At 42.2% G+C, this 24,013-nt stretch overlaps 1 protein-coding gene across 6 annotated transcripts in view; it reads left to right on the top strand.

Annotated features, from left to right (window-relative positions):
* Window positions 1-24,013, top strand: part of MACROD2 (mono-ADP ribosylhydrolase 2) — a 3,509,413-nt gene that overhangs the window by 155,739 nt on the left and 3,329,661 nt on the right. For all 6 annotated transcript variants that reach the window (XM_073628250.1, XM_073628248.1, XM_073628249.1 and 3 more), the window contains exon 3: window positions 5,345-5,437. In XM_073628250.1, coding sequence (XP_073484351.1) covers window positions 5,345-5,437 — 93 coding nt within the window. The remainder of the gene's footprint in view (window positions 1-5,344; window positions 5,438-24,013) is intronic.

Here is a 24,013-nt window from a genome sequence, read left to right as displayed (position 1 = left end):
CCATAATACAAAGATATAAATACACACTGTACACATTTGAGGACATTTGGACATTCTGCTATTACCTATCAAGATAATAATAGAATACAAAAACTTTAAACAGTACCATTGGAAAGTATACAGGCGGGCCCTTGCACTACATGCTTTGGGTAATTCATCCATACATCTGAGCACAAAAGCGATGGGTATAGTGTGTAGTGTGGGGAGGGAGGGTTACTAAAAATTATTTGGGGACACCACCAAAAAAAAAGCCTCTGGCACTCTGCCTGAATTTAAAGAAAAAATAACATTTCAAAACATTTTAGGGGAAGTTTGGGGTAAAGCACTACTATGGAGCTGATAAAATACATTGTTAAGTGACTACATGAGGTGAATATAGGGCCAGGAGACACCATGCTGGGGAGGTTATTGAAGGGAAAATATGTATGAAGGACCTAAAATAATAATTACATAAAAATCCAGCATGCATGAGGAGAAAGGGGACATTCACAGCATATTCCAATCATGGTAATTAGGGAATGAGGAAAGAAATACAATATATTAGCAAACATTCAATACAATAAAATGTGACATTAAAGGATACAAATCTTACCTTCATATACTCCTTCTGTAGGACCTGGATGATGGCAGAACAGGTCTCTGGGATGATGATCCCCAGAGCCTGGGGGGAGATGCCTGTTGAGAACTTGAGGTCCTGCAGGCTTCTCCCTGTCGCCAAATACCGCAGGGTAGCGGCGAGCCTCTGCTCTGGAGTGATGGCTTGCCTCATGCAGGTATCCTGCCTGCTAATATAAGGGGTCAGCGAAGCCAACAGACGGTGAAACACGGGGTCCGTCATCCTGAGAAAGTTCCTGAAATCATCAGGATTATTCTCACGGATCACACGGAGCAAAGGCATATGAGAGAACTGGTCATGCTGAAGCAACCAATTCTTGGTCCATGAACTCCTCCCCACCCTGTTCATGGACTGGACTTGTGTCAAGGTCAGGACCCCAACACCAAGCTCCCGCACAGCACGAACTCTACCAGGAGTACGCATACGCAACATGGCTAGAAAACGGTCGGCTGCTCAGAACGAAGTAACAGAACGCACTGAAGAACAGCAAGGCCTGAAAAACAGTAATGAACGAACAAGAATACAATGACTAATTAAAGTCACGCGGAACTTGCTGCACGCACTGAAGAGCAGATACAAACCCACAAGCACAAACTGAACGGCAGAAAACGATCTGAAAGCCACGAGTCTGAAAAAGCACGAATCGTCTCTCACCAAACTTTTACTAACACGAGATTAGCAAAAGGAGCCCAAAGGGTGCCGCGCTTGGTTCTGAACCGGCCTTTTCTAGTCTCGTCGTACGTACTTGACGTCACCGCGTTCTTGGCGATCGGAAATTCCGACAACTTTGTACGACCGTGTGTACGCAAAACAAGTTTGAGCCAACATCCGTCGGAAAAAATCCTAGGAGTTTGTTGTCGGAATGTCCGAACAAAGTCCGACCGTGTGTACGGGGCTTTACACTTTCAAATGACAATTCATGCAACACTGTACTCAAACAAAATTTGTATCTTTTTTTTTTTTTTTTTTCTATTTTGCAAATAAGTCATTTTTGTTCATAAATTTGGGCCAAAATTTATACTGCTACATATCCTTGGTAAAAAAAACCCATCAGTGTATATTATTTAGTCTGTGTGAAAGTTAGTCTACAAGCTATGGTATCAAACATTGAAAATTGATCACATCTGATATACTGACAACCTTTCTCTTCTTGAGGCCTTGAAATGATATTCCCCAAATGACCCCGTTTTGGAAAGTAGACAGTCCAAGGTATTTAGTAAGAGGCATGGTGAGCTTTTTGGAAGCGATATAGGAGAGTGGTTGAAAATAGCAGTTTTGTAAAAATCTGTGAATAACATAAGGCAGCGGACCTGGTGTACAGAATAAGCAGTCTAGTCTGGCTAGGGTGCTATGTACTGGTGAAAAGTGTGTGTGTTCACTGTTCATCTCTATAGGTCTACTGTATAATGTTTACTGCCAAGGTCAAGTTAGCTAAAAGTGTGTCAGAGGAGATTGCCTGAGTGGCTTTGTGTGAGTGCCTATCTTCTTTGTCATTCATTATTGAAGTTCCCCCCATATTATGTGTCTGTGTGAAGGGTTTACAAAGGATCTACTGGGCATATACATTCATAATAGTAAGGTCTTCGTTGTGATCTCTACACAGGCCATCGCTTTATGGCCTATATGATCATGTATATGAGAATTAAATAAGTAAGGCAACTTATTCTGACTCCGATTGTTGTGAAGCGATTTATCCCTTGTGAGACCTCTGTCTGGCCTGTATAAGATATAATCACTGAGGACAATCCTCATCAGATAGCTTGAACTCACCAAATAATGATTCCATCCACAAAGGTGCTTTTATTTTAAACATCAGGTTACAGCAGATGACAGGATACAAACAGATGAATATGTTGTAGTATTTATGCGGTCAAAAGATGATATTGTTTGTAGCTTACAATGCAGAATACATGTGTCTTGCTACATGTGGCTTGTAGCTGCATCCATGACACAGGAAGTACAATAACAGGAAGAAGGGTAGCACACAACTGTTGAATAGAATAAGTGCCCCCACATGTCTACTGACAGAGGGAGATCACACCACTACATCCGCCCATAGGTCGAGCATGCAATGAAAATAATTAGTGGAGTTTTTTATGTGCATTTGGTCTGTGCATTTTTCAGTCCATTTCAGGTGCGATTTCAAGTAAAAATTCACACCTGAATTGCACCTGAACAGGAGAATGAAACCGCACCAGACTCCTTTTAAAAATCGCAATTAAACCGTGGCCACAAGTATGTGAACTGAGCCTTATGCCTCGTACACACGTTCCGAATATCGTACGACGGATCGTACAACCGTTCTCGCTTAATAGTCGCAAGTAGAAATTGAATAGCTAAATAAAGTCACGAAAATTCTCGTACGACAGACAAAAAAAATCAGAAGTGATGTCATGTGTTGTAATGTATTTGTATTGTATTTTCGGACTACAACTATACTGACTAAACGAAAATCGGACGATCTGGAATCATACGAGGAACATTTTTGTGTATGTCCGATCGAATAATATCGGATGAACGGTTGTGATCGGCTGTCGAAAGTAGTGTACACACGATCCGAATATTGTACGATCCTTCCTCGGACGACTGTTTTCGTACAATATTCGGATTGTGTGTACGGGCCATTACTGTGCAGAAAGCATGTCCGTAGGTAATTGTACACAAAAGGTAGCAGCCTCCAAGATATAGAATAAAAACTTAAGAAAACAAATAATTAAATGTGTTGAACATAACTCTTAAAACATCTGTCATTTTGTTAAAGCTTAAAAGAGAAGTAAAGTACATTTTTTTTTTTTTTTTTTTTTTTTTTTTTTAAATCTGATTACTACTTGCCTCGGTGGATGCAGCATCGGTCCGATGCTGCATTTGTCTCCTGGTGCCTCTACACTGAGAACCGAGGATCGAACACCGCGGATGGCTCGGTTTTCACAGCTCCGTGAGCAGAGAGCTGTAGACTGTCAATCATTACTTTCTGCTCTTTTCCCTCCTCGCTTATTGGAATGCTGAGCTGTGGAGGGGGCGGAGCTGCCGTCTCAAGTTCTCAGCGGTTCGCTGAGAGGCTAAGTGAGGTGTCAGTCCAGGCATGTGGGTGGATCCAGAATCTGTGGTCGGGATGACACGGTGCCTGGACTGACATTGGTGACTTCAGTCCGCTCTCTGCTGAAAACGGGTAACAGGAGTGCAAAACGAATTGCACTCCTGTGATTCATAGAAGTACAGCCAAACTCTTGGACCAAATCTACCCTTGCATTGGCCCCCCCTCCCCCCCACACATAGCAAAGGTCAATTGCTGATTGAGTCTAGGGGTGGACGAAAAAGGAGTAATACTTGCCATATTTCTTGCTCCTGCTGGGCCTTTCCACTGGTGAAGCTAGCCTGTAAAGCCTCCTCTCTAGGTGCACTCCCAGTCACACTCCTGCCTCCTCTGTGTATAGTATAAAGGGTAATAGCCCTGCATTATACGTGATGATGCCAAAGGACTAGATTACCCACAGAACACAGTGCCAGAGGGAGAAGAGGGGAGCGCTGCAGGTGGCTGAATTGGGGGTAAATGCCTCTTTGGCTCCCCCTAGACTTGACTAACCTTTAACCCTTACAGTGTAGGGAAGTCCACTGCAAGGGCAGGTTTTGTCTAATACATTGAGCTGAGATTTAACGTTCTTCATTTATGGCAAAAGTGTGTTTTTGTTTTTTGTTTTTTTTTTGGTTCTGGCTAGAATGGGCAATGATTATTCTGGTGACAACCAGAAAAAATATTCTGGTGACAACCTTTTACCAAATGGTAAGTGAGGCAAAAGCTGCAACAGGGAATTAATTCCACAGCAATAAATATTTTGACAAAGTTTGTAGCATTCCCCTAATTGACAAAAAATTATTTTTTACTTGTCTGTGTTGCTACTAGAGAGTTATCACCTCACTTTCTGTCCTAGGGACAACATTTTTATCAGACGAGAAGTGAAGGAATTTCTCCAACAGACCAATGCAGCCTCAGATTGGAGGAAACCTGACAGGTTCTAATCCTTCCCAACTCTATTCAAAACTTTCAAAGCAGTAGATACAAACACTTTAATTGTTCCTGAAGTTCTCAATATGACAGCAGAGGCCTGTCCTATGTCCTACAATCTCCCCAATGGGCATATTTTTTTTAAGGTTCTCAAACACTGCAGAGCTATTGAGCTTCCACCTTTTCATGTGAAACGTAACCATATTTTAACTGCCATATTGCAGCAGGCATGACTGTTGAGCACACAACAGTCATACATTCAAATGTTGGAATGTCAGTTAATATACGCACCCCAGTATAGTTTTAATTTAAAGGGACTGAAAATGTAAGTCCTTCTATGAACTAGCGTTCTGTCTGTTGTGACATTCAAGAACCTCTACCTTGTTGAATTTGTCTGGCAGACTGAGGGCCAACTGGAAATGGAAGATTCCCATAGATGAGTGAATATATATGAAAAGGCTGTTATTTAATGCTTACTTTTATTAAACAAGCAGCAATGCTGGTGAAATCTAGAATTGAAGATCTGTGTACTGAGGGGAAATAAAAAAAAAAAACAGGTCAGTCCTACAATAATGATTGATTCATAATGCTGCTTATAGGGGCCCCTAAAAGTCAGGGCTTTTCTAGTGTGTGTGTTTTTTTTTTTTGTTTTTGTTTTTTTTTGTTTGTTTTTTTTAATGTTTTTTGTTTATAACCTTCTCATCCAACTTTTTATTTTTTTTCAGATGACAATCAAAAAATAAACAGCTTGTGTGGCAAAGTGTCGCTCTACAAAGGAGACATTACACAACTTGAAGTAGATGCAATCGTCAATGCTGGTATGTGAACATCTGCATTTTGAGTGTAGGCCGTGTTTTGTTGTGTTTTAGAAGGGAACAGCCCTGAGCATCTGTTGAAGTGATGATATATTAATTAACACAGCGAATCGTCTGCTCAAGAGTTCAGGACTCGGCATAAAAAACATTTTGTCCTGCAAGTCTAGACTGTGCTTTTAAAAGATTTTCTTTTATTATGTGATTTATTTGCTTGGTTTTAATGGCTTTATTTTCAGACATTTAGTGGATATTCTGAATCAGACCCCTATAGACACTCTACCTTTTTTTAATTGCATGGTTCCATCCCTCTTACTTTATTGATGGATGGTCTTGCTCTGTGAGATGTCTGTATTTACAATTCAATCTTTCTGCACTCAAAGGTATTTTGTTCCAGCAAAGAAAGTATGTTAATGGCACTGTAGTGTTTACTTTGATTAAAAAGCTAATTTGTGGTGATGTTTTATCTTCTAAAATGCCATTGAAATTATGGATTTGATTTAGCAAAAGCCTAATGGGGCCTTTGTCATTTTTGTTGATTTTAAAATCTCAATGGAGAAGTGTAGTGGAAGCAGCCATTTTGTGCAGTAAATCTGTGCCCTACAAAATAAAACCCAGGAATCAATGCTATAACTAAAGGTTATCAGCCAAATTTGTGTTTGTACAACCTAGTGTAACTGACAGCAGTTACTGTTGTGAGAGCCAAGGGGAGGAGAAGGGTTGTAAGGTCTGATTTTGCTTGAGTTGGCTTCGTCTTGTTAAAAGGTGTGGCTTCTCCCGCTGCGTTGGCTAGGTTGTGCAGAAAGACCAAAATAAAGTGGTTTCAAAGGTTAGAGTTTGTATTGCCAATTAAGTTTTCATCATGGCCATGTTATTGTATTTTTTTATTCCTATTTAACAGTTTGTAGATAAAAGGGTCATATACCATTTCCAGAGATATGGTTACTATGCCAAATGGAACATGATTTGTGAAGGTTTACACTACAAATATTATTTGGAATAAAGCACGTTTGTAATGGATGTCTGTGGTTTCCACAAAAACATAATCTAGAGCCGGCAGGTATGCAATTTAGGGTATTTTTACAAGATGGGAAAGAGTGAAATTTTTTTTCTCTCTACAAGGACAATGAGGAAATAATTTTGGGAAAACCTATGTAGCTTGAGGTCAACATAATAACATTGTGTAGATACTTAACCACTTCAGCCCCAGAAGAATTTACCCCCTTCCTGACCAGAGCACTTTTTGCGATTCGGCACTGCGTCACTTTAATTGACAATTGCGTGGTCGTGCAACGTGACTCTTAAACAAAATTGACGTCCTTTATTTCCCACAAATAGAGCTTTTTTTTGGTGGTATTTGATCACCCCTGCGCTTTTTTTTTTTTTTTTTTTTTTTTGCGCTATAAACAAAAAAAAGAGCACCAATTTTGAAAAAAACTCATTATTTTTTGCCTTTTACTATAATAAATATCCCCCAAAAATATATTAAAAAAAACTATTTTTTTCCTTAGTTTAGGCCGATACGTATTTTTACATATTTTTGGTAAAAAAAAAAAAAAAAAATTGCAATAAGCGATTATTGATCGGTTTGCGCGAAAGTTATAGCGTTTATAAAATAGGGGATAGTTTTATGGCATTTTTATTAATAATTTTTTTTTTTAAATGGCAGTGATCAGCGATTTTTATTGTGACTGTGACATGGCGGACACATCGGACATTTTTGACACATTTTTGGGACCATTGGCATTTATACAGCAATCAGTGCTATACAAATGCACCGATTCCTGTGTAAATGACACTGGCAGTGAAGGGGTTAACCACTAGGTGGCAGTGTAGGGGTTAAGTGTGTCCTAGGGGTGTGTTTCTAACTGTGAGGGGCGTGGCTGTGTGTGACACGTCACTGATTTCTGCTCTGATGACAGGGAGCAGGGATTAGTGACACTGTCACTAGGCAGATCGGGGAGATGCTTGTTTACATTAGCATCTCCCTGTTCTTCCTCCCTGTGAGGCGATCGCGGGTATCCCCGCGGCGATCGAGTCCGCAGGACCTGCGACCCGACTCACGGCGTTTGGCGCGCGCCCGCTGGCCGCCTCTTAAAGGGGAACGTACAGGTACGTGATTCTGCCCTTCTGCCGCAGTATATCTGTGTGAGGCGGTTGGCAAGCGGTTAATAACCCATTTCTTAGTACTGCTGATGGAATAATCTGTGTGTGAAAGGTTCCTATTGAGGTTAATTTATCAGTTCAGGTCTACTTGCCTTTATCGCATAATACTGGATATGTGGTTGGGAACGCCTAAAAATAATCATTTTGTTGGAAATTTGTTTAATTGAACAAGAACACCAAATACAGACAACAAGTTTTGGGGAAAAGGAAGCCCCGTCAGGGCTTGAGCTAAGGTTTTGTAATAAACTCAAGATGAAATAATATAAGGAAGTTGGATTGAATACAGTCGACCGCCCCCCACCCAGCTCAGGTAAGATACATATCCAGTATTTGATGTTCTGAAGACTGCTGACCCTCTGATCATGATGGATTAAACAGACTAGGACCTCAACCAGCTCTATACAAACAATACTTACACAACAGGTTCACCCCATCTGAGAGCACCCCGTATTTTGAATTTAGACCAATCATTCCTACTGGTTCAGCACTACCACATATTTATCATTTGTCATATAAATATCAGCTTGTTTTCAAATGGTGTTGTGGCCTATCAAATCATTTTCAAAAGGGAAGTCAAAGAAGAAATTGTCAGAAAAACATTACTGTCTGTAGCTTCAAGGTATGATCTGTAAAACAGTTGTTTTATTTCCCTCTGTAACATCTCTGCTTACGTATGTGTGTGATCAGTCCCAGTGCTGTAAGCAATGTTTTCTCTTTGGACTTTTCAAGTCTCTCTGTAGTCCGTTTAGTATGTTGCTGGAGATGTCCTATTCTTTGTCGTGGGCTATGCGTTTCTAAAATAGGTGTGGCTTAACAAGTGTACTTTAACTGTAAAATACAGGAAAACAAAAAATGCAAGGCAGATGACTGTCACAAAGGAATTGCAAGGGAAAGCAATTTTAAAGAAGTTAAAAGTAGTATCCCAGCAACTTCAAAGACGCATTCAGAGCTTTTTTTTTTCAAAGGTAACATCTTAAAATGCTGCTTTCATGTTATCAGATCTATTGGGGAACAAAGTATGCCAGGTTGGCTGCTTTTGATTATTGCAGTGTATAATAATAATACAAATAATATAGGGTGCAAGGGAAGCTCAGTAAATAATTTCACTTTTTTTTACAAGTGTCATAGCAGGTACCCTATAAGACATGGCCCATTGGCCAAATCCGGCCTACCATGCAATTTCATGTGGCCCTCACACCTCTCCTGCAGCTTTGGCACCCCCTTGTCTCCACCCCCACCTTGTCTCAGAAGTTGGGAGCAGAGGTGGACAGAACTCCTCCACCAGATGATCCTTCTCTTCTTTCTGCAATTGCAGCATCTCCTTGTCTCGGCCTCCCCTGGTTTCAGTATTCAGCTTACTCCAGCCATCCTCTGATCGTCCTCCAGACCCTACACTTTCTGCTTCCCAGCTCTGCCCTCAGCTTCTTCCCAGATGTAAGGCAGTGGTTCTCAACTCTGTCCTCAAGTACTACCAACAGGCCATGTTTGCAGGTTTTCCTTTATCTTGCACAGGTTCTTTTAATCCGAGTCAATGGCTTGGAATTTTGGACAGCTATTTTATCTAAGAGAAATTCCCAAAACATGGCCTGTTGGGGGTACTTGAGGGCAGGGTTGAGAACCACTGATGTAAGGGATGGTGGGGGACTCTGACTTCTGATGGTGTACGGGGAGTGGGGTGCTCCTGGACAGTCTAGTCTTACAGATACAACAGGCCTTTCAGGGCAACCATAATGCTGATGTGGCCCGCAATAAAATAGTTTGACACCACCCGCCCTATGACTTTCTGCTGTCACTGGAGGAAGGAGAGCACAGAATGAATCTACTATCTTACTGACATTCTTTACTGCCATTTGGATGGATGAAAGCAGAACCCACCCCCCTCACAGCTCCCTACTCCTGCAGCAGTTTCTCCTGTCTTTCCAGTTGATGCTTTGACTGCAGGAAATGGTGCTCATGTCACTCCTGTCAATCAGCAGGCAGTCCATGGATTCAAGCCTAGGACCTGTAGTTCATCTTTAGTAGCTAGGAATGTCAGCAGCAGAGGTCAGGATCCTAGTTATGGATATATCTATTCCTGTATCTGACATTGCTAGTAAATCTCACACTTCTCTCTGCTTTCATCGCCAACATTTTTCAATGGATCCTTAGACTAATGTATTTGGGGCACAATACACAAATAAGCTACTTTTTATGAAGAAATAAAATCAGCCTGGTGCTAATACTCTGGATGAAACATATTAAAGCATCCAGCTGCCAGCTGCTTGAACCATAACCTAATGCACAATAGACTTCCGCTAACAATTGCAATTTAAAGAGTTCTGTAACTTCTATAAAGTTCTAGAACATGCTGCAGATGTAAAAAATAAAAAAATAAAAAGTTTTTTATTTGCATTGGTTCTCTAAGTGATTAAGCTGCATAATGATTTTGTCTTGCTATCGTATTGTGTGATAAGGTTTACACCTGCTCTCTATTACCATAATGTGAGATGGAGGAAAGTTAATCAGTCTGTTTTGTCAGTTTATTTGTCACTGCGTGCTGCAATGCAGGATTATCATCTAGTTCCCTCTTTAGTATGCAGGAATTAAAATGTTTCTGTCAACACTTCAGCTGAATGTGGTCTTAGTCATTCCATCAAGAAAGATGTGAAAAAATATGCATCTTTTTAATGGCAAATTTTCAGAAGAGCGCTTTCTGTATTAGAAATTTAAATTAAAGTGATGGGCTTTCTGATTGTAATAGTGTGGTTACTAAAAATATTGGGATTCTGACATTAATTTGGTGTACATATTTTATTATACACTTTAGCAGTCAAGGGCTGGTAGTGTTTGTAGAGATTGTTATTGCAGCAAGATGGGTTTGTAATGTAGACCTGTGCTGACATAAAAGCTTATAAACCCAACATGGTTACTGCAACAGCAGGTACCTTAGTGTGCTGCGGCTTACACTTGGCTTCAACTCAGACTGTAAAATGTTTCTGGAGCCCCCCAAAAAAATGGCTACATAAATAGCTGTCTGAATGTTGGACCATCGGTTCATCCCCTGCCTCCCCTATGGTAATGTCCCCTGGTAGATGCAGTGTGTTAGGCACCACACATCGCATTTTAGGTAGCAGGTGGGGTGGGCTTATCCTAACATTACTAAGAAGTCACTGGTACTTAGGAGGACTCAGGTGGTGGTTTGCAGGCACAGCTTGTGAAGCCAAATGTATGCCCTTGCACATTTTGTGACCTGCTTTATCAGTAGAGGTTTTATTAAGGCACAGTTATTATTTGAACATCCGGTCGTTCAAAACCTGTTCTTGCTAGCCACACCTGCACTGTTCATTCACATAGACTCCAGCTGCCTCCTTTGTGTCTCCAGCTTTGAGAAGAACTCCTATAGAAATTAAGGATTAACTGCACAGATGTGGCCAGCATGAAGAACGTTTCAGACCAAGGATATCAACATTTTGACAGATTACATTTGGTCAGGTCAGAGAAAGTACACAGGATAGGTAAGTGCACTTTATGCAGAAGTTCACTTATCCTTTAAGTGTCTCCAAACCTTTTAAACAATGGGCTAGTTAATTGTTCTTTGGGCTTTAGGGGGGGGCAGACAGTGACCAGTGGGATTAGAAAATGCTCTGCCATCAGTGGGAGTAAACAATTGGTTTTAGTGAGAGGAATGGCACCCCAACATTGATGTCAGTGGATGGAATGCTGCCTTAAGGGCCGGATAAAGGCAAGCAAATGGCCACATCCGACCCGCGGACTGCAGTTTGGAGACAACTGCTTTCATGTGGGCTGTTGGATTACTGGGTGGCACCATCTGTATTCTGGTCTCTCTTCCACATTGCTCAAGGTTAGTATGTTGAGATATTTATTAAGCTGTTGCTTACCATGACCTACTGTATAGTGACAAATCTAAAAAGGACACTACACTAGGATAAAAGATGGATATATTTTAGTACTATTTCATATTTAGGAAGACAACATAGCTACAAAAAAAACCCCCAGCCAACAGTTGTTTTACATGGATATACAGTGTTTCCCCAAAAATAAGACCGGGTCTTATATTAATTTTGGCAACAAAAGACACAGTAGGGGGATTATTTTCAGGGTAGGTCTCCTCATGTAATGTGCTGTCTTATCTCCCCCTCTCCCTCCCTGCCTGTCAGGAATCCCCAGTGTGAACCCAATAAAAGTGGTTGTAAAATCCTAGAATCCACCCTATTACAGAATTATATAATGTACAATGTGTGTGTTTCTGTAATATATTTGTGCCGAATACCTTTGTTATCGGCACTTCTGTGACCCGCCCGAGCTCTCTTCCACACTCCGAGCACTGCAGGGGGGGGGGGGGGGGCGAAATCCCCTACTCGCAGCTGGAGGAGAGCAGCGGGAGGTCAGCTGAGTGCAGAACGGCACTGTACCGAAGGTATTTGGCACAATTATATTACAGAAACACATACATTTTACATTATATAATACTGTAATAGAGTGGATGCTAGGATTTTTCAACAACCTTAAACTAGAGCTTATTTTTGGGGTAGGGCTTATATTGCAGCCATCCCTGAAAATCACAGTATGTCTTATTTTTGGGGAAACACAGTATAAATTAAAAGGTTTTTGTAAAGCCAGATAAATTTGAGTATTTCAAATATGGAAAACTTTATACTCTTAGATTTGACTTTTGAGGCAAATCTGATGTTCTACATCAGAATATTAGAAAATATGGCATAAATGTGCCAGCATTAACTTATACTCTTAATTTAAAGGAAATATACTGTAGGCTTTAGAAACCTATCCCTTATCAGGCTTAATGTATACTTTGTTCTTTCATTGACAGCCTCCTATGGGCAGTGGGCACTTCTGAAAATAGAGACTCCTGATTAAGGATGGGCTCGGGCGTGTTCGCACACTCCACGTGCAGAGCCCGCCAGGAAGTCGGCACGGCACTTCGCTAATCGCAGACAGTGAGACATTTCCCAATCTCTGCAGCCGCACATTGGGAAAATGTCTCACTGCCTGGTGATTAGCGCAGCGCAGTGCTGACTTCCTGGCGGGCTCTGCACGTGGAGTGTGCGAACACGCCCGAGCCCATCCTTCTGATTAAGAAAAAACGCTAGATAATCACCTGAGGAGTAGCCTATGGTCCACTATAGTATCAGAGACGATAAAATACTGAGTAATTCAAGGAAACAGTTCTAGCATGTACAGTATTGACAGAGGCGTCCTTTTTTTTTTTTTTTTCCTGTTCTCATCAAAAAAACACAATAAGCTTTCTGAAATCAAATTAAAAAGTATGATGTTTGTCAAAATAGTGGTACATTTTTATAGCAAAAGGATAGAATGGAAAACCAAGCATACAGAATGTAATTGTAGCGTGTGCGCCGTCTCTTCCGCGGCCTTGTCAAGCTGGCCCCTGTGAGTACACGGGCTCTCCTGAGAGGGAGAGAGAGCCTGCCAGTCCCTGCGGGGGATTTCTCCCCCCCCCTCCCTTTTTTCTCCTCATTCGCATTCGCCCGCTCTCTGTTCCCTCCCCTGTGTTCCTATTGACAGGAGGACAGGCAGTCTATCAGGGGGGAAACTAATATCCGGAACCAATGAGAAGGATTTTAACAGCAGCTGCAAAGGATCCTGGGACATATAATTCTCATCTAAAACTGCCCCATAGCCTTGTGTGGGGGTAGGAAATACAAGAGTCAGCATGCTCTGGGGCAAAGGAACAAAAGACTCCATCCTGCTTATCTGAGGGATTTCAGCCCCCACGAGGCAAGGGAAGAGACTGGACCCAGGGGAGAGGTGCTGCCTCCTAGGTCAGTCCACCGCATGATTTCATGCATCCACAGCAGGTCAGGACATCCAGCCTGAGAAAGGGGGATCTGAGGTGCATATCCAGGTGCACCTGCACTGACGGCGTGAGGCGTTCCAGTGTGACGTGACCAGTTGGGTCACCAGAAGAGCCTGGCTTTTTCCATGATGTTTGTTTGGTCCTTGACCGCAGGATTGGTGAGACGGCACTTGCCAACTTGCAGGAAATAAGGACACTGCACACAAAGTTACTTAACTTTGCCCACCCTTACCAGAACCTGGGTCTTGTTAATGGGCTGTTAAGCAGTTATTGTCCACCTTGCTGTCCGGATGCTGTCGGCATATCACAGATACACTTTGCTAAGCAGGAATTTAAGTGCACCAACTAAAGTGGCTAGCCGAAGATTCAAGGCTTCATCCTTCTTCAAAGGGACTGAAGTTATTGGTGCCATATGGGCGAACACACATGTTCAAGTCTCTGTATATGTAGTGGGTGTGCAGGACAGTTTACCTTGGGGGCTGATTCATTGAATGTTGATTTGAGTACACTGTAGTTGGGCCTGTGGTGTCGGGACAGAAGAGCGAGGACTGACATAAGAGAAGGTCATTCTTCTGCGCTCCCCCTGCCTGGACTCCTAGTGCCAATATGAGTAGATGTAACCAATCCGGTATAGACTGCTATTTTGTGATTTATTAATATTAAAGTGTTGCCTCTGCTCTTGGGGTTATTCTCAGGTTTGGAATCCCTTGAATACAGCCTGACTATTGTATTGAGCTATATTGCTCTTGATCTCAGTTATTGCTCTCCAGTTGCATTACTTGAATATATATAGTAAAGACAATTCTGTGGTTTATCATAACGTGTGTGTTTTCATTGGTCCTTGCGCTTACACTATTGCCAGGTGTGCCAGAGTGACTGAGACTGTTCTTAGGGTTGAAAGGCAGAGTACGGAACCAAATATACTTAAAGCAGAGTTCTACCCATATAAAAGTCAGCAGCTACAAAAAGTGTAGCTGCTGACTTTTAATAATCGGACGCTCACCTGTTCCACGGTCCAGCGATGCGGGCGAACAAAGCCCTGCTCCTCTCCCCCTCCTCTCTGCGGCGCCGGCATTGTCACTGCGGGCAATCGTCTGGAACCTGTGACGTGTCCCAGGTGAGAGGTGAACTTCCTTTCGGTGCCGCGGTGCCCCCCCCCCCCCAAAAAAAAATACATTTTTGGGTGGAACTCCGCTTTAAGCAGCTCCTGCAGGGGGAAGTCTCAGAGCCTGTATAGTGCGTACAAGGCTTCAATATCTGTGCAGTTGAAAAGCTGTAACTGTGCATCCAGCACATCTGAAGACTCATGTAGTGTCTCCTCTTCTCTCTCCAGTGGCCAGCAGTTGAGATGTGACGTAAGAGAATCCTGAGAAGCCACTGTAATCACAGTGCTGTATGTATAGCTCAATGACACAAGCAGGCAGGTGAACCAGGAACTGGAATGTCTGCACACAGTGCTTTCGGGTTGAACAAAGACTACCTTTTGCCATGCTAACATTTCAAGGCCTCCACCTCTTTGTATGACTTGACAAAAAGTGTGCAACTGTAAATGAAATACAAATACCAGCAGTCCCTGAGTTACGAACATTCGCGTTACGAACAACTAGTACTTACAAACGCAGGGAGAAACAGGAAGTGAGAGAAAATCTACCTCTAGGAAGGGAAATTCACTCCTGTGAATTATCATGGGGAAAAATGTGTCTCTACTGACCATCCAATTGTCACAGGGACAGAGAGTGAGGTGAAATCTTCTGAACAGTGGCACAGACAGCAAAACAAATATTACAGAGGTGTTAATCCTTCCCTATGCTCGAGTTGGACTTAAAAACAACTTGTTCCAACTTAAATACAAATTCAATTTAAAAACAAACCTGCAGAACCTCTCTTGTTCATAACCTAGGGACTGCCTGTATTGGATAGTCTAATATGCTGTGACCATATATGTCCTTTAGATGCACAAGAACGTTGCAACGTAGAAATAATCAATAAAGGGTCCCAACAGTGGAGGCATTGATTTTGACAGGACTTAACTTGTTCTCACTTGTTTTACAGACTGTAGACAAGGTCATTATAAACAGAGCAGTCCTGGGCCCGTGATCGCTTTTTTACTAGAAAAGGAAAGGTGGAGGTAAAGGGTTATATTTTGGATAAAGAGTTGCTTTATATCCCTACATCTAGTAAGAGCAAATATTAAATGGTTTTAAAATGCAATTTTCAAAAAATATAATTTACAATAGAAGAAAAATATCCAAGCTGTGGCTTGGATGCTGTATCGTGAGAGGGCTAATGCCGTGTACACACGGGCAAACTTTTCGGCATCAAAGGTCCGACGGTCTTTCCGACGGACTTCCAACGGACTTTCGAACGAACGGACTTGCCTACACACCAAAGTCCGATGGATTTGTACGTGATGACATATGACCGGACTAAAATAAGGAAGTTGGTAGCCAGTAGCCAATAGCTGCCCTAGCGTCGGTTTTGGTCCGTCAGACTAGCATACAGACGAGCAGATTTTTCGACCGGACTCATGTCCGTCTTAAAGGTTTGAATCATGTTCCAAATCTAAAGTCCGTCTGATTTTTGACCTAAAAAGTCTGCTGCAGTTCCGATGAAGCCCACCACGGTCGGACCAGTATGGTCGAAAAGTCCGCCCGTGTGTACACGGCGTAAGAGTAACTGGACTTGTTATGCAATGCTGAAGAGGTTTCCCAGCTTATGCAAGCCACTGCTTTAGTATCCTCATGCCAGTTTAAGGGTATATACCCAAAATGAATGCCAGTGTCTGTGAAGGTTTTCATTACAGGTAGGCCTCATTCACAGTTGTGGATTGGGCCATTTGAAATTATCCATGGGAGACTCAGCAAGCTTTCCTGTGATCATCTGCAGGCAGCAATCTTTATTGAAAGCAATGTGAGCCTCATCGCGCTCACAGCTATTTGCAGCCGTCCGCATTTAATTGCTCACGCCGCAGTGATTACATGCAGATGACTAGCTCTGAACGCAGTCTGCCTGAGCGATTTACATTCAAACGGCCATGAAAAGCCACGGGCAGGGCTAGGCTCCTGTTGCTTTCAGTGGAGCTCCCTTCCCACAGCTAATCACAGGGATCGCCACCAAGTGTCCTGTGGGTAACTGCAAACGTCCCCAAGTGTAAATGGGGCCTTAAACTTGTGCAGTAATACCGAAGAAGCAGCATGGCCAAGCTGCAAATGTCTTCAGCATTACAGAAATAGTCCAGTTGCATGCGACTAACTACTACTAGCTACACCATTAAATGTATAAATTACAACTTACAAAGCCATCCACAACTCTGCTCCCAGTCTCGAAATACCAACTTTTGTTCCTCCCAAGACCTCCTGCTTTCTAGCTTCCTTGATGCCTCCTTCCATTCTTGCCTCCAGGACTTTACCTGAGCCTGTCTCATCCTATGGAACTCCCTACCCCAATCCGTCCAATTATCTCCTACTCTGTTTGCTTTTAGACGATCCCTGAAAACCCATCTCTTCAGAGAAGACTATCCTGTCTTCACCTAAAAACTGTACTTCAATTTTCTCCATCAGCTCCTCCCCAACAGCTATTACCTTTTTATATCACTTGACTCACCCTCCCTAGATTGTAGGCTCTAAGAAACAGGGCCCTCTGATTCCTCCTGTATTGAATTGTATTGTAACTGTACGGTCTTCCCTCATGTTGTAAAGAGCTGTGCAAACTGTTGGCACTATATAAATTCTGTATTCTAATAATAATAGTAAGGTGTATATATGAGAACTATCACAGACATGTGCATTACAAGTGGATTATTTTACAGCCCTGTTTTGTAAAGTACTGTATGAAGCACTAATCCCCAAAGGAGCTGCTGAATAGATTTGGGCTTACCGTTACCATCTTCACAGTGTTCATCATAGGGGTTCCGTAGTAGATATTCAATTGAAAACACTGGCTCCAACACGTAATCCTTTTTCCAAGTTTTATTGAAGAAACAAAATGTGCAATAGCAGGATAGAGGGTGAAAGGGATTCGGGTACCTTGAATTTTGCGGTTAGAGGTATTTCCTATATGCAGCGAGCAGCAGCTCCACAGCTGGATTTAGCAACCAACGGATAGGTCTCTCTCACCGACCTAGCAGCCGATGCGATGCTCGGATACGGTCTCTGCCACAGACCTGACAATCGTGAATAAAACTGCTTATGGTGCTTGACACGGTCTCTGCCACAGACCTGACAATCATGAAAAAAAATGCTTACAGTGCTTGATCCCAGATGCGTCTCTGACTGAGTTCCCAGGCTCTTCTCAAGATACCAGCCTTAAGCTCGGTCGTCTCCTGAAGAGTCCTCCTCTGGTTGCTACAGTCCCTTACTTCTTCCCGCAGGCCAGACAGCAAAGAGACCATCCTATGGACCAATAGGCTACTAAAACTTTGGGCCTTCTTCTAGTAACTGGGCCTTGGGTCCGCCAACCCCAAGGCAGAATTTTAGGCAGCAGCAATTCCCCCAGGCCAGGAGGGCCTTGAGGTCAAGAAGCGCGAACCCCCTAAAAAATGGTGTCTGCTCCTTAAATACCCCTACCCAGAATGCATGGCGGATGAACCACTCCCACCGAACTGTCTCTAGGCAAAGAGTATTCAATATGTCCAACCAGACTGAATTTACAACATCCACCATTGGTAACAGCACCACCCATGGTCGGATGGAAATTTGCAAAGTCCAGCCAAACTGGTACAGAAACCAGTAAATTTAGGTAATAATAAGCTGAGCCGAACTGTAGCTTCAACGAACTTAAATTTGAAAATAATAGCCTCTGCTCTTTAGGTGCAGGGCGCTACATGTATATGATTATTATGGTCGTTAGGATTATGTTTGTGTACAACACTTGAAAAGCAAAGGTCTCTAAAAAAGCCATCACACACTGCAAGCTATAGTGTATTTTTGCTATCTGTGAGATGTGATACATACAGCTTGCATTTGAGCCTCATTTTCTTGATTTGAACTTTTCCTAAGAAGTTTATTCTTCTGTTTCCATCAATAGTGCCGTTCTGCTGATGCATCCATTCCACTTCATAGACCTTCTATCTCCACACTCTGTCTTCTGACTCTCCATGGTCTGCCGGAACTATTGGCCTCGCTTTGTTAAATTTTAATTTTGCATAGCGTCTCTTCTCTATGTCGTCCTTAAAATTAAACTTCAGGGCAGAGGTATTTATTTTACATATCTTGGATGTGAACTGAATGCATTATACGGGAGTTAGTTGTAAATGAATGTGTGAGTATAGACATGTTGACTAGGCCAGCAGCACCTCCCCATATAAACAGCTTGTTAACGTGCAATCAGTCACCGGCATTGCCATGAACTTGGCTCTTAATGAACAGGTGGGGAGAGGATGAATTCTAATCTGAACCGGATCTGACAGCCTATCAGGCAATTTCACTGATCGCTAATCCATTTCGTTTGGCAGCTTAATTTATCACACAGTTAGGATTTTCATCTTGTAGCTTTCGAGGTGGAAATTAATTCAGAAGCGTGTCCAATAATACTGGATTTTACAGGCCAGCTTGTCTATAATAAATGCATTTTTAAAGTATCTGATGTAAGTGTGTAATGGTATGCAAATAGTTCTTGTTTCCTTTTCCTAGGTTGCTACAGGGTGCATGGGAAGGTTTTTGAAGATTCTTGGAGTATGGGTGAAATCCAATAAAATATGAAAATTGGCTAAAGTGATTTTTACTCAAATATTCAACAAGACCACAGACAAACCAGGTCAGGAAACATGGGTGTGAATTGTATGCTGTTAGACATGGGTCTTACAGAAACACCTTACAAAAAATGCTAATGTTGGCATTTAAAGTTTTTTTTATAAAACCCAAATCACTGTGAACTGTCAATACATGCTATATTACACTTGTTTTCATACGCACTCATCCACTAGAGCATTCGTTTTCTGTAGATAAAAAAAAACCTGGTTGATCATGCTGTTCACTGCCCCCCCCCCCCCCCCTCCTTGTTTGTTTGTGTCCCTGTATAAAAGAGATGGGCTTTTTAAATGGTGGTTCCCATAGATATACTAACCGCTTCCCTCTTGCCCAACATCATATGACGAGTTTGCGCGGTGATATCTGAATGATGCCTGCAGTTCCATGCATCACTCATGCATCTTTTAGAGCCGGCGATTCCCTTCACAATAAGAACAATCATAGCGGCTGTTCAGACGCTTGATCATTCTTATAGGTGGAGGGATGGGACATCGCTCTCCCGCCGCCCTCCGATGCTTCTACTGACTTACCCGTGCGATCGGTGAGCCAGAGAAGGAACCAACCGGTGCCAGATGTTAACCATAGAGATTTTTGGCAGGCCAGAAGGTCCCTGAAGTCTCTATGATCGTTTGGAGGCTGGACGCGATGTTATGACGTCACGCCCGACCTCTGCATTTGAAAAAATGCCGCCTCGGCTGGGTAGCCATGATCCCTTTTTTTTTTCCCCCCCATTTCAGGCTTCTCAGCCTAGAGGTGAAATCTGGGGACTTCTTGACCGCAGATCTCACTGTAAAGAGGACCTGTCACGCACTATTGCTATTGCAAGGGATGTTTAAAAATGCATCAAACTAGAAAAATAAAAGAAAAATAATAAAAAAAAAAAAAAGAAAAAACTATTTTTAAAGGGCCCCTGTTAACACGTGCTCGCTCGCAGGAGTGAACACATATGTAAGTCACATATATAAATGACGTTCAAACCACACATGTGAGGTATCGCCACGAACGTTAGAGCAAAAACAATAATTCTAGCACTAGACCTCTTCTGTAACTCAAAATATGTAACCTGTAAAAATCTTTAAAGCGTCGTCTATGGGGATTTTTAAGTATTGAAGTTCGGCACCATTCCAAAAACGTGTGCAATTTTGAAACATGACATGTTGGGTATCCATTTACTCGGCGTAACATCATTAACATTATGCAAAAAAAATTGGGCTAACTTTGTTTTGTTTTTTCCTTTTAATGCATGAAACTTTTTTTTTTTTTTTTTTAAAAAAGCGTTTGAAAAATTGATGCACAAATACCGTGCAAGATAACGACCGCCATTTTATTCTCTAGGGTCTCTGCTAAAAAAAATATAATGTTTGGGGGTTCTGTGTAATTTTTACATGTAGGAGAGAAATGTCAGAATTAGCCTGGTAGGCAAGTGGTTAAGGTATGTCACATAAATGCATCAATCATCTTTATAAATATATAAAAAGTTTATTATTTAACACATACAATATTTTTTACAAAAAAAGAAAGAGGGGCAACTATAGGCCCATATACATATAAAAACCCATATACGTATCATGAAAATATCAGACACAAAATTATGCGTGTGCAAGTCAAAACATCTAGTATATGTATAAACAAGACAAAATTAGTAACTAAACATTTCATCATACATTCATATGCAATATCCTGTTCCCAGGCAGAAAAGCGGGGAATATAAAAATAAAAAAGAGGGGGGAGAAATAAATAGTATTGGATGTGTTCCAGCTAAGGGGAGACCAAAATAAGATGCTTCACCTTGCTGATATAGTGCATAAACAGGACCTAGTCATCATATATATTACCTGTTACAAAATACAGAAACACCCATTGAGAACAAACCAGGGACAGAGAGGAACCCGAAAACCAAACTTAAATAAGGTACTCGGATGCTCCTAGAATAAGGCTTACCTATAGATAGTGGAAATATCTCCTAAACGTGCATCGTTCAGGAGATATTTCACTTTTAGTGCGCCGATGTCGTCATTGACGCATGCGCTGTGAAGAAACAGACCGCCGTGCCATTTCTTCCCCCAGCGTGTGCCGTGACTGACGGCTTGCGCACGAATGCATGGGAGTGACATCACGCGGCTCCGGCCAGTCACAGAGCCGGAATCTGCGGCCCCGGAAGGAAGAGGGGCGAAGATGGACGCGGCCTGCACAGGGGACAGCGCGGGCTTCCTTTGCAGGTAAGTGTCTTATAATGGGCTAGTATGCAGTGCATACTAGCCCATTATGGTTTTAATTTGCAGGCCTTGCGGGGCGCAAAAGAGGAAATAAAAACCATCGGGGTTCACTTCCTATTTAATGGCAATTAAACATTATATGTTTAGTATAATTTTAAACTTGCAATATACCATAATTCCCACTATATTGTCAGAAAAATATTGCTTTAAGGCCCTTCCACACGGGTGAGCTCCATTGAAGTCCCTCTGCTCAGCAGGGAATCTGTTGGCTGATCCTCGCTGAGCTGGTGGATGACTTATCCATGTCCGCTTCGCTTATGCCTGGTCAACTCTATGGGCGGTTGGATGTAAATAGACCGCCTGTCCGTTTACACCCAACTGCTATCGATCCGCTAGAGGCTAGACGGAGAGATAACGGATCCCCATCTGCCTCTTTTTAGCAGATGGGATCGGATCAAATGTTGGCGGGTGTCAACGAACACCTGTCCATTGACCCTTACCGCTCCAGAGAGGAGACTGAAGGGACCAATTGGGTCTACCTGAAAAATTGACTGTTGGACCTGATCAATCAGCTAGTGTGAAAGGGGCCTAAAGTGTATAAAATAACTCCCGCCCGCCCACATCATATGACGTCCTGGGCTTTGGGTGGGTATATCTGAAGGATGCCTGTAGTTACAGACATCATTCAGATATTGCTGGTTTCAGCCAGCGAATCTCTACACCATAGGAACGATCATAGCAGCCGTTCCGCCGCTTGATCGTTCCTATGGGAGGCGAGAGGGGACGTCCCGCCCCCTCCCGCCTCCCTCCGGTGCTTGCTGCGACTCACCGTTACTCTATGATCATCGGAAGCCGGGCGCGATGTTATGACGTCACGCCCGGCCTCTCCATTCAAAAAAATGGCGCCGCTTCGGCTGGGAAGCGATGATCGTTTTATTTTTTTTATTTTTATTTCAGGCTTCCCAGCCTAGTGGTGAGATATTGGGTCTTATTGACCCCATATCTCACTATTAAGAGGACCTGTCATGTCAAATTCCTATTACAAGGGATGTTTACATTCCTTGTAATAGGAATAAAAGTGATCAAAAATGTTTTTTTTTCAAAAAAGTGTCAAAATAAAAAAAACTAAATATAATTATCAATAAAACAAAAAAAAAAAAATTTTTAAAGCGCCGCTGTCCCCGTGTGCTCGCACGCAGAAGCGAACGCATACGTAAGTCCCGCCCACATATGAAAACGGTGTTCAAACCATACAAGTGAGGTATCGCCGCGAACGTTGGCGCGAGAGCAATCATTTTGTCACTAGACCTCCTCTGTAACTCAAAACATGTAACCAGTAAAAAAATTTTAAGCGTCGCCTATGGGGATTTTTAAGTACCGAACATTGGCGCCATTCTACGAGCGTGTGCAATTTTGAAGCTTGACATGTTAGGTATCTATTTACTTGGCATAACTTCATCTTTCACAATATGCAAAAACATTGGGCTAACTTTACTGTTTTTTGTTTTTTCTTTTAAAACACAAAACTGTTTTTTTTTTCCCAAAAAAAAAACGCGTTCGAAAAATTCCTGCGCAAATACTGTGTGAGATAAAAAGTTGCAAAAACCGCCATTGTATTCTCTAGGGTCTTTGCTAAAAAAAAATATATAATGTTTGGGGGTTCTATGTAATTTTCTAGCAAAAAAATGATGTTTTTTACATGTAGGAGAGAAATGTCAGAATTGGCCTGGTAGGGAAGTGGTTAAAGTGTATGTAAACCCAAACTTCTGTTTAAATTGTGCATATTAATTTCTGGTTATAGAGGATCCTGTTACCTGGCACCTTCTGCTGTGAAAAATCATTCACTGTGTCCAGTTTAGTTCTGCTTTTATCTTGTCCCTCAGAGGTGGGCATGCACCCTAAATTACACATTTTTTAGTGTCTTACAGTTCACAATGTCAGGATGATGTTATCGGTCAGTTCTCTGGCATTTACAGACCATGGTGCGAGTTTGTTTCTAGGCTGCCTGTAGTGTGCATACACGTGGAATTATCCCTGTAGGTATTACTAGCGCACAGACTAGAAAACCTGCCAATTAATATTGCACCACATGAAGAATACCAAGAGCCAAAGAGTGCCAGGAGATCCCCCAGAAGATGGTGTTCTCAAAGGAAAACTTGTGATACGTGTGATTATGAGGTCTCTTATCTTCAAACTAGGTGGTTTTTAATAGTTCATTGTGTACTCAATCTACTTTAATGTTTATGGTGGCTTCATGTCTCTAGGAGTGATAGATTAGAAAAATGTGTGTGACAATCTGCTTGCTAATCACGCCATTGCTGAGCAGGTCTGGAAAAAAAACAAAAAAAAAAAAACTCTACAGGAGTGTCTGTAATACAATGGGATTGATTCACTAAAACCGGAGAGTTGTGCAGCTGTGCATGGGTAGCTTGTAACTTTAGCTTGTTCAATGAAGCTTTAACAAAAAAAAAATCTGGAAGATGATTGATTTCCAGCAGTGTGGCTGGTGCTCCATTTTTTTTTTTTGGGTGGGCGTGGCAAAACCACCTCTGCCCCGTCGCTCGATGGTCAGCCCACCAGCCCCACGCTTACCCCATCTAGGCCGCGGGCAGCGCTTCCT

The sequence above is a fragment of the Aquarana catesbeiana genome, linkage group LG04 (genome assembly GCF_042186555.1).
Source record: "Aquarana catesbeiana isolate 2022-GZ linkage group LG04, ASM4218655v1, whole genome shotgun sequence".
NCBI lineage: Eukaryota > Metazoa > Chordata > Amphibia > Anura > Ranidae > Aquarana > Aquarana catesbeiana.
The sequence above is the reverse complement of the archived record's forward strand: the minus strand, read 5'-3'. Positions and strand labels throughout refer to the sequence as shown.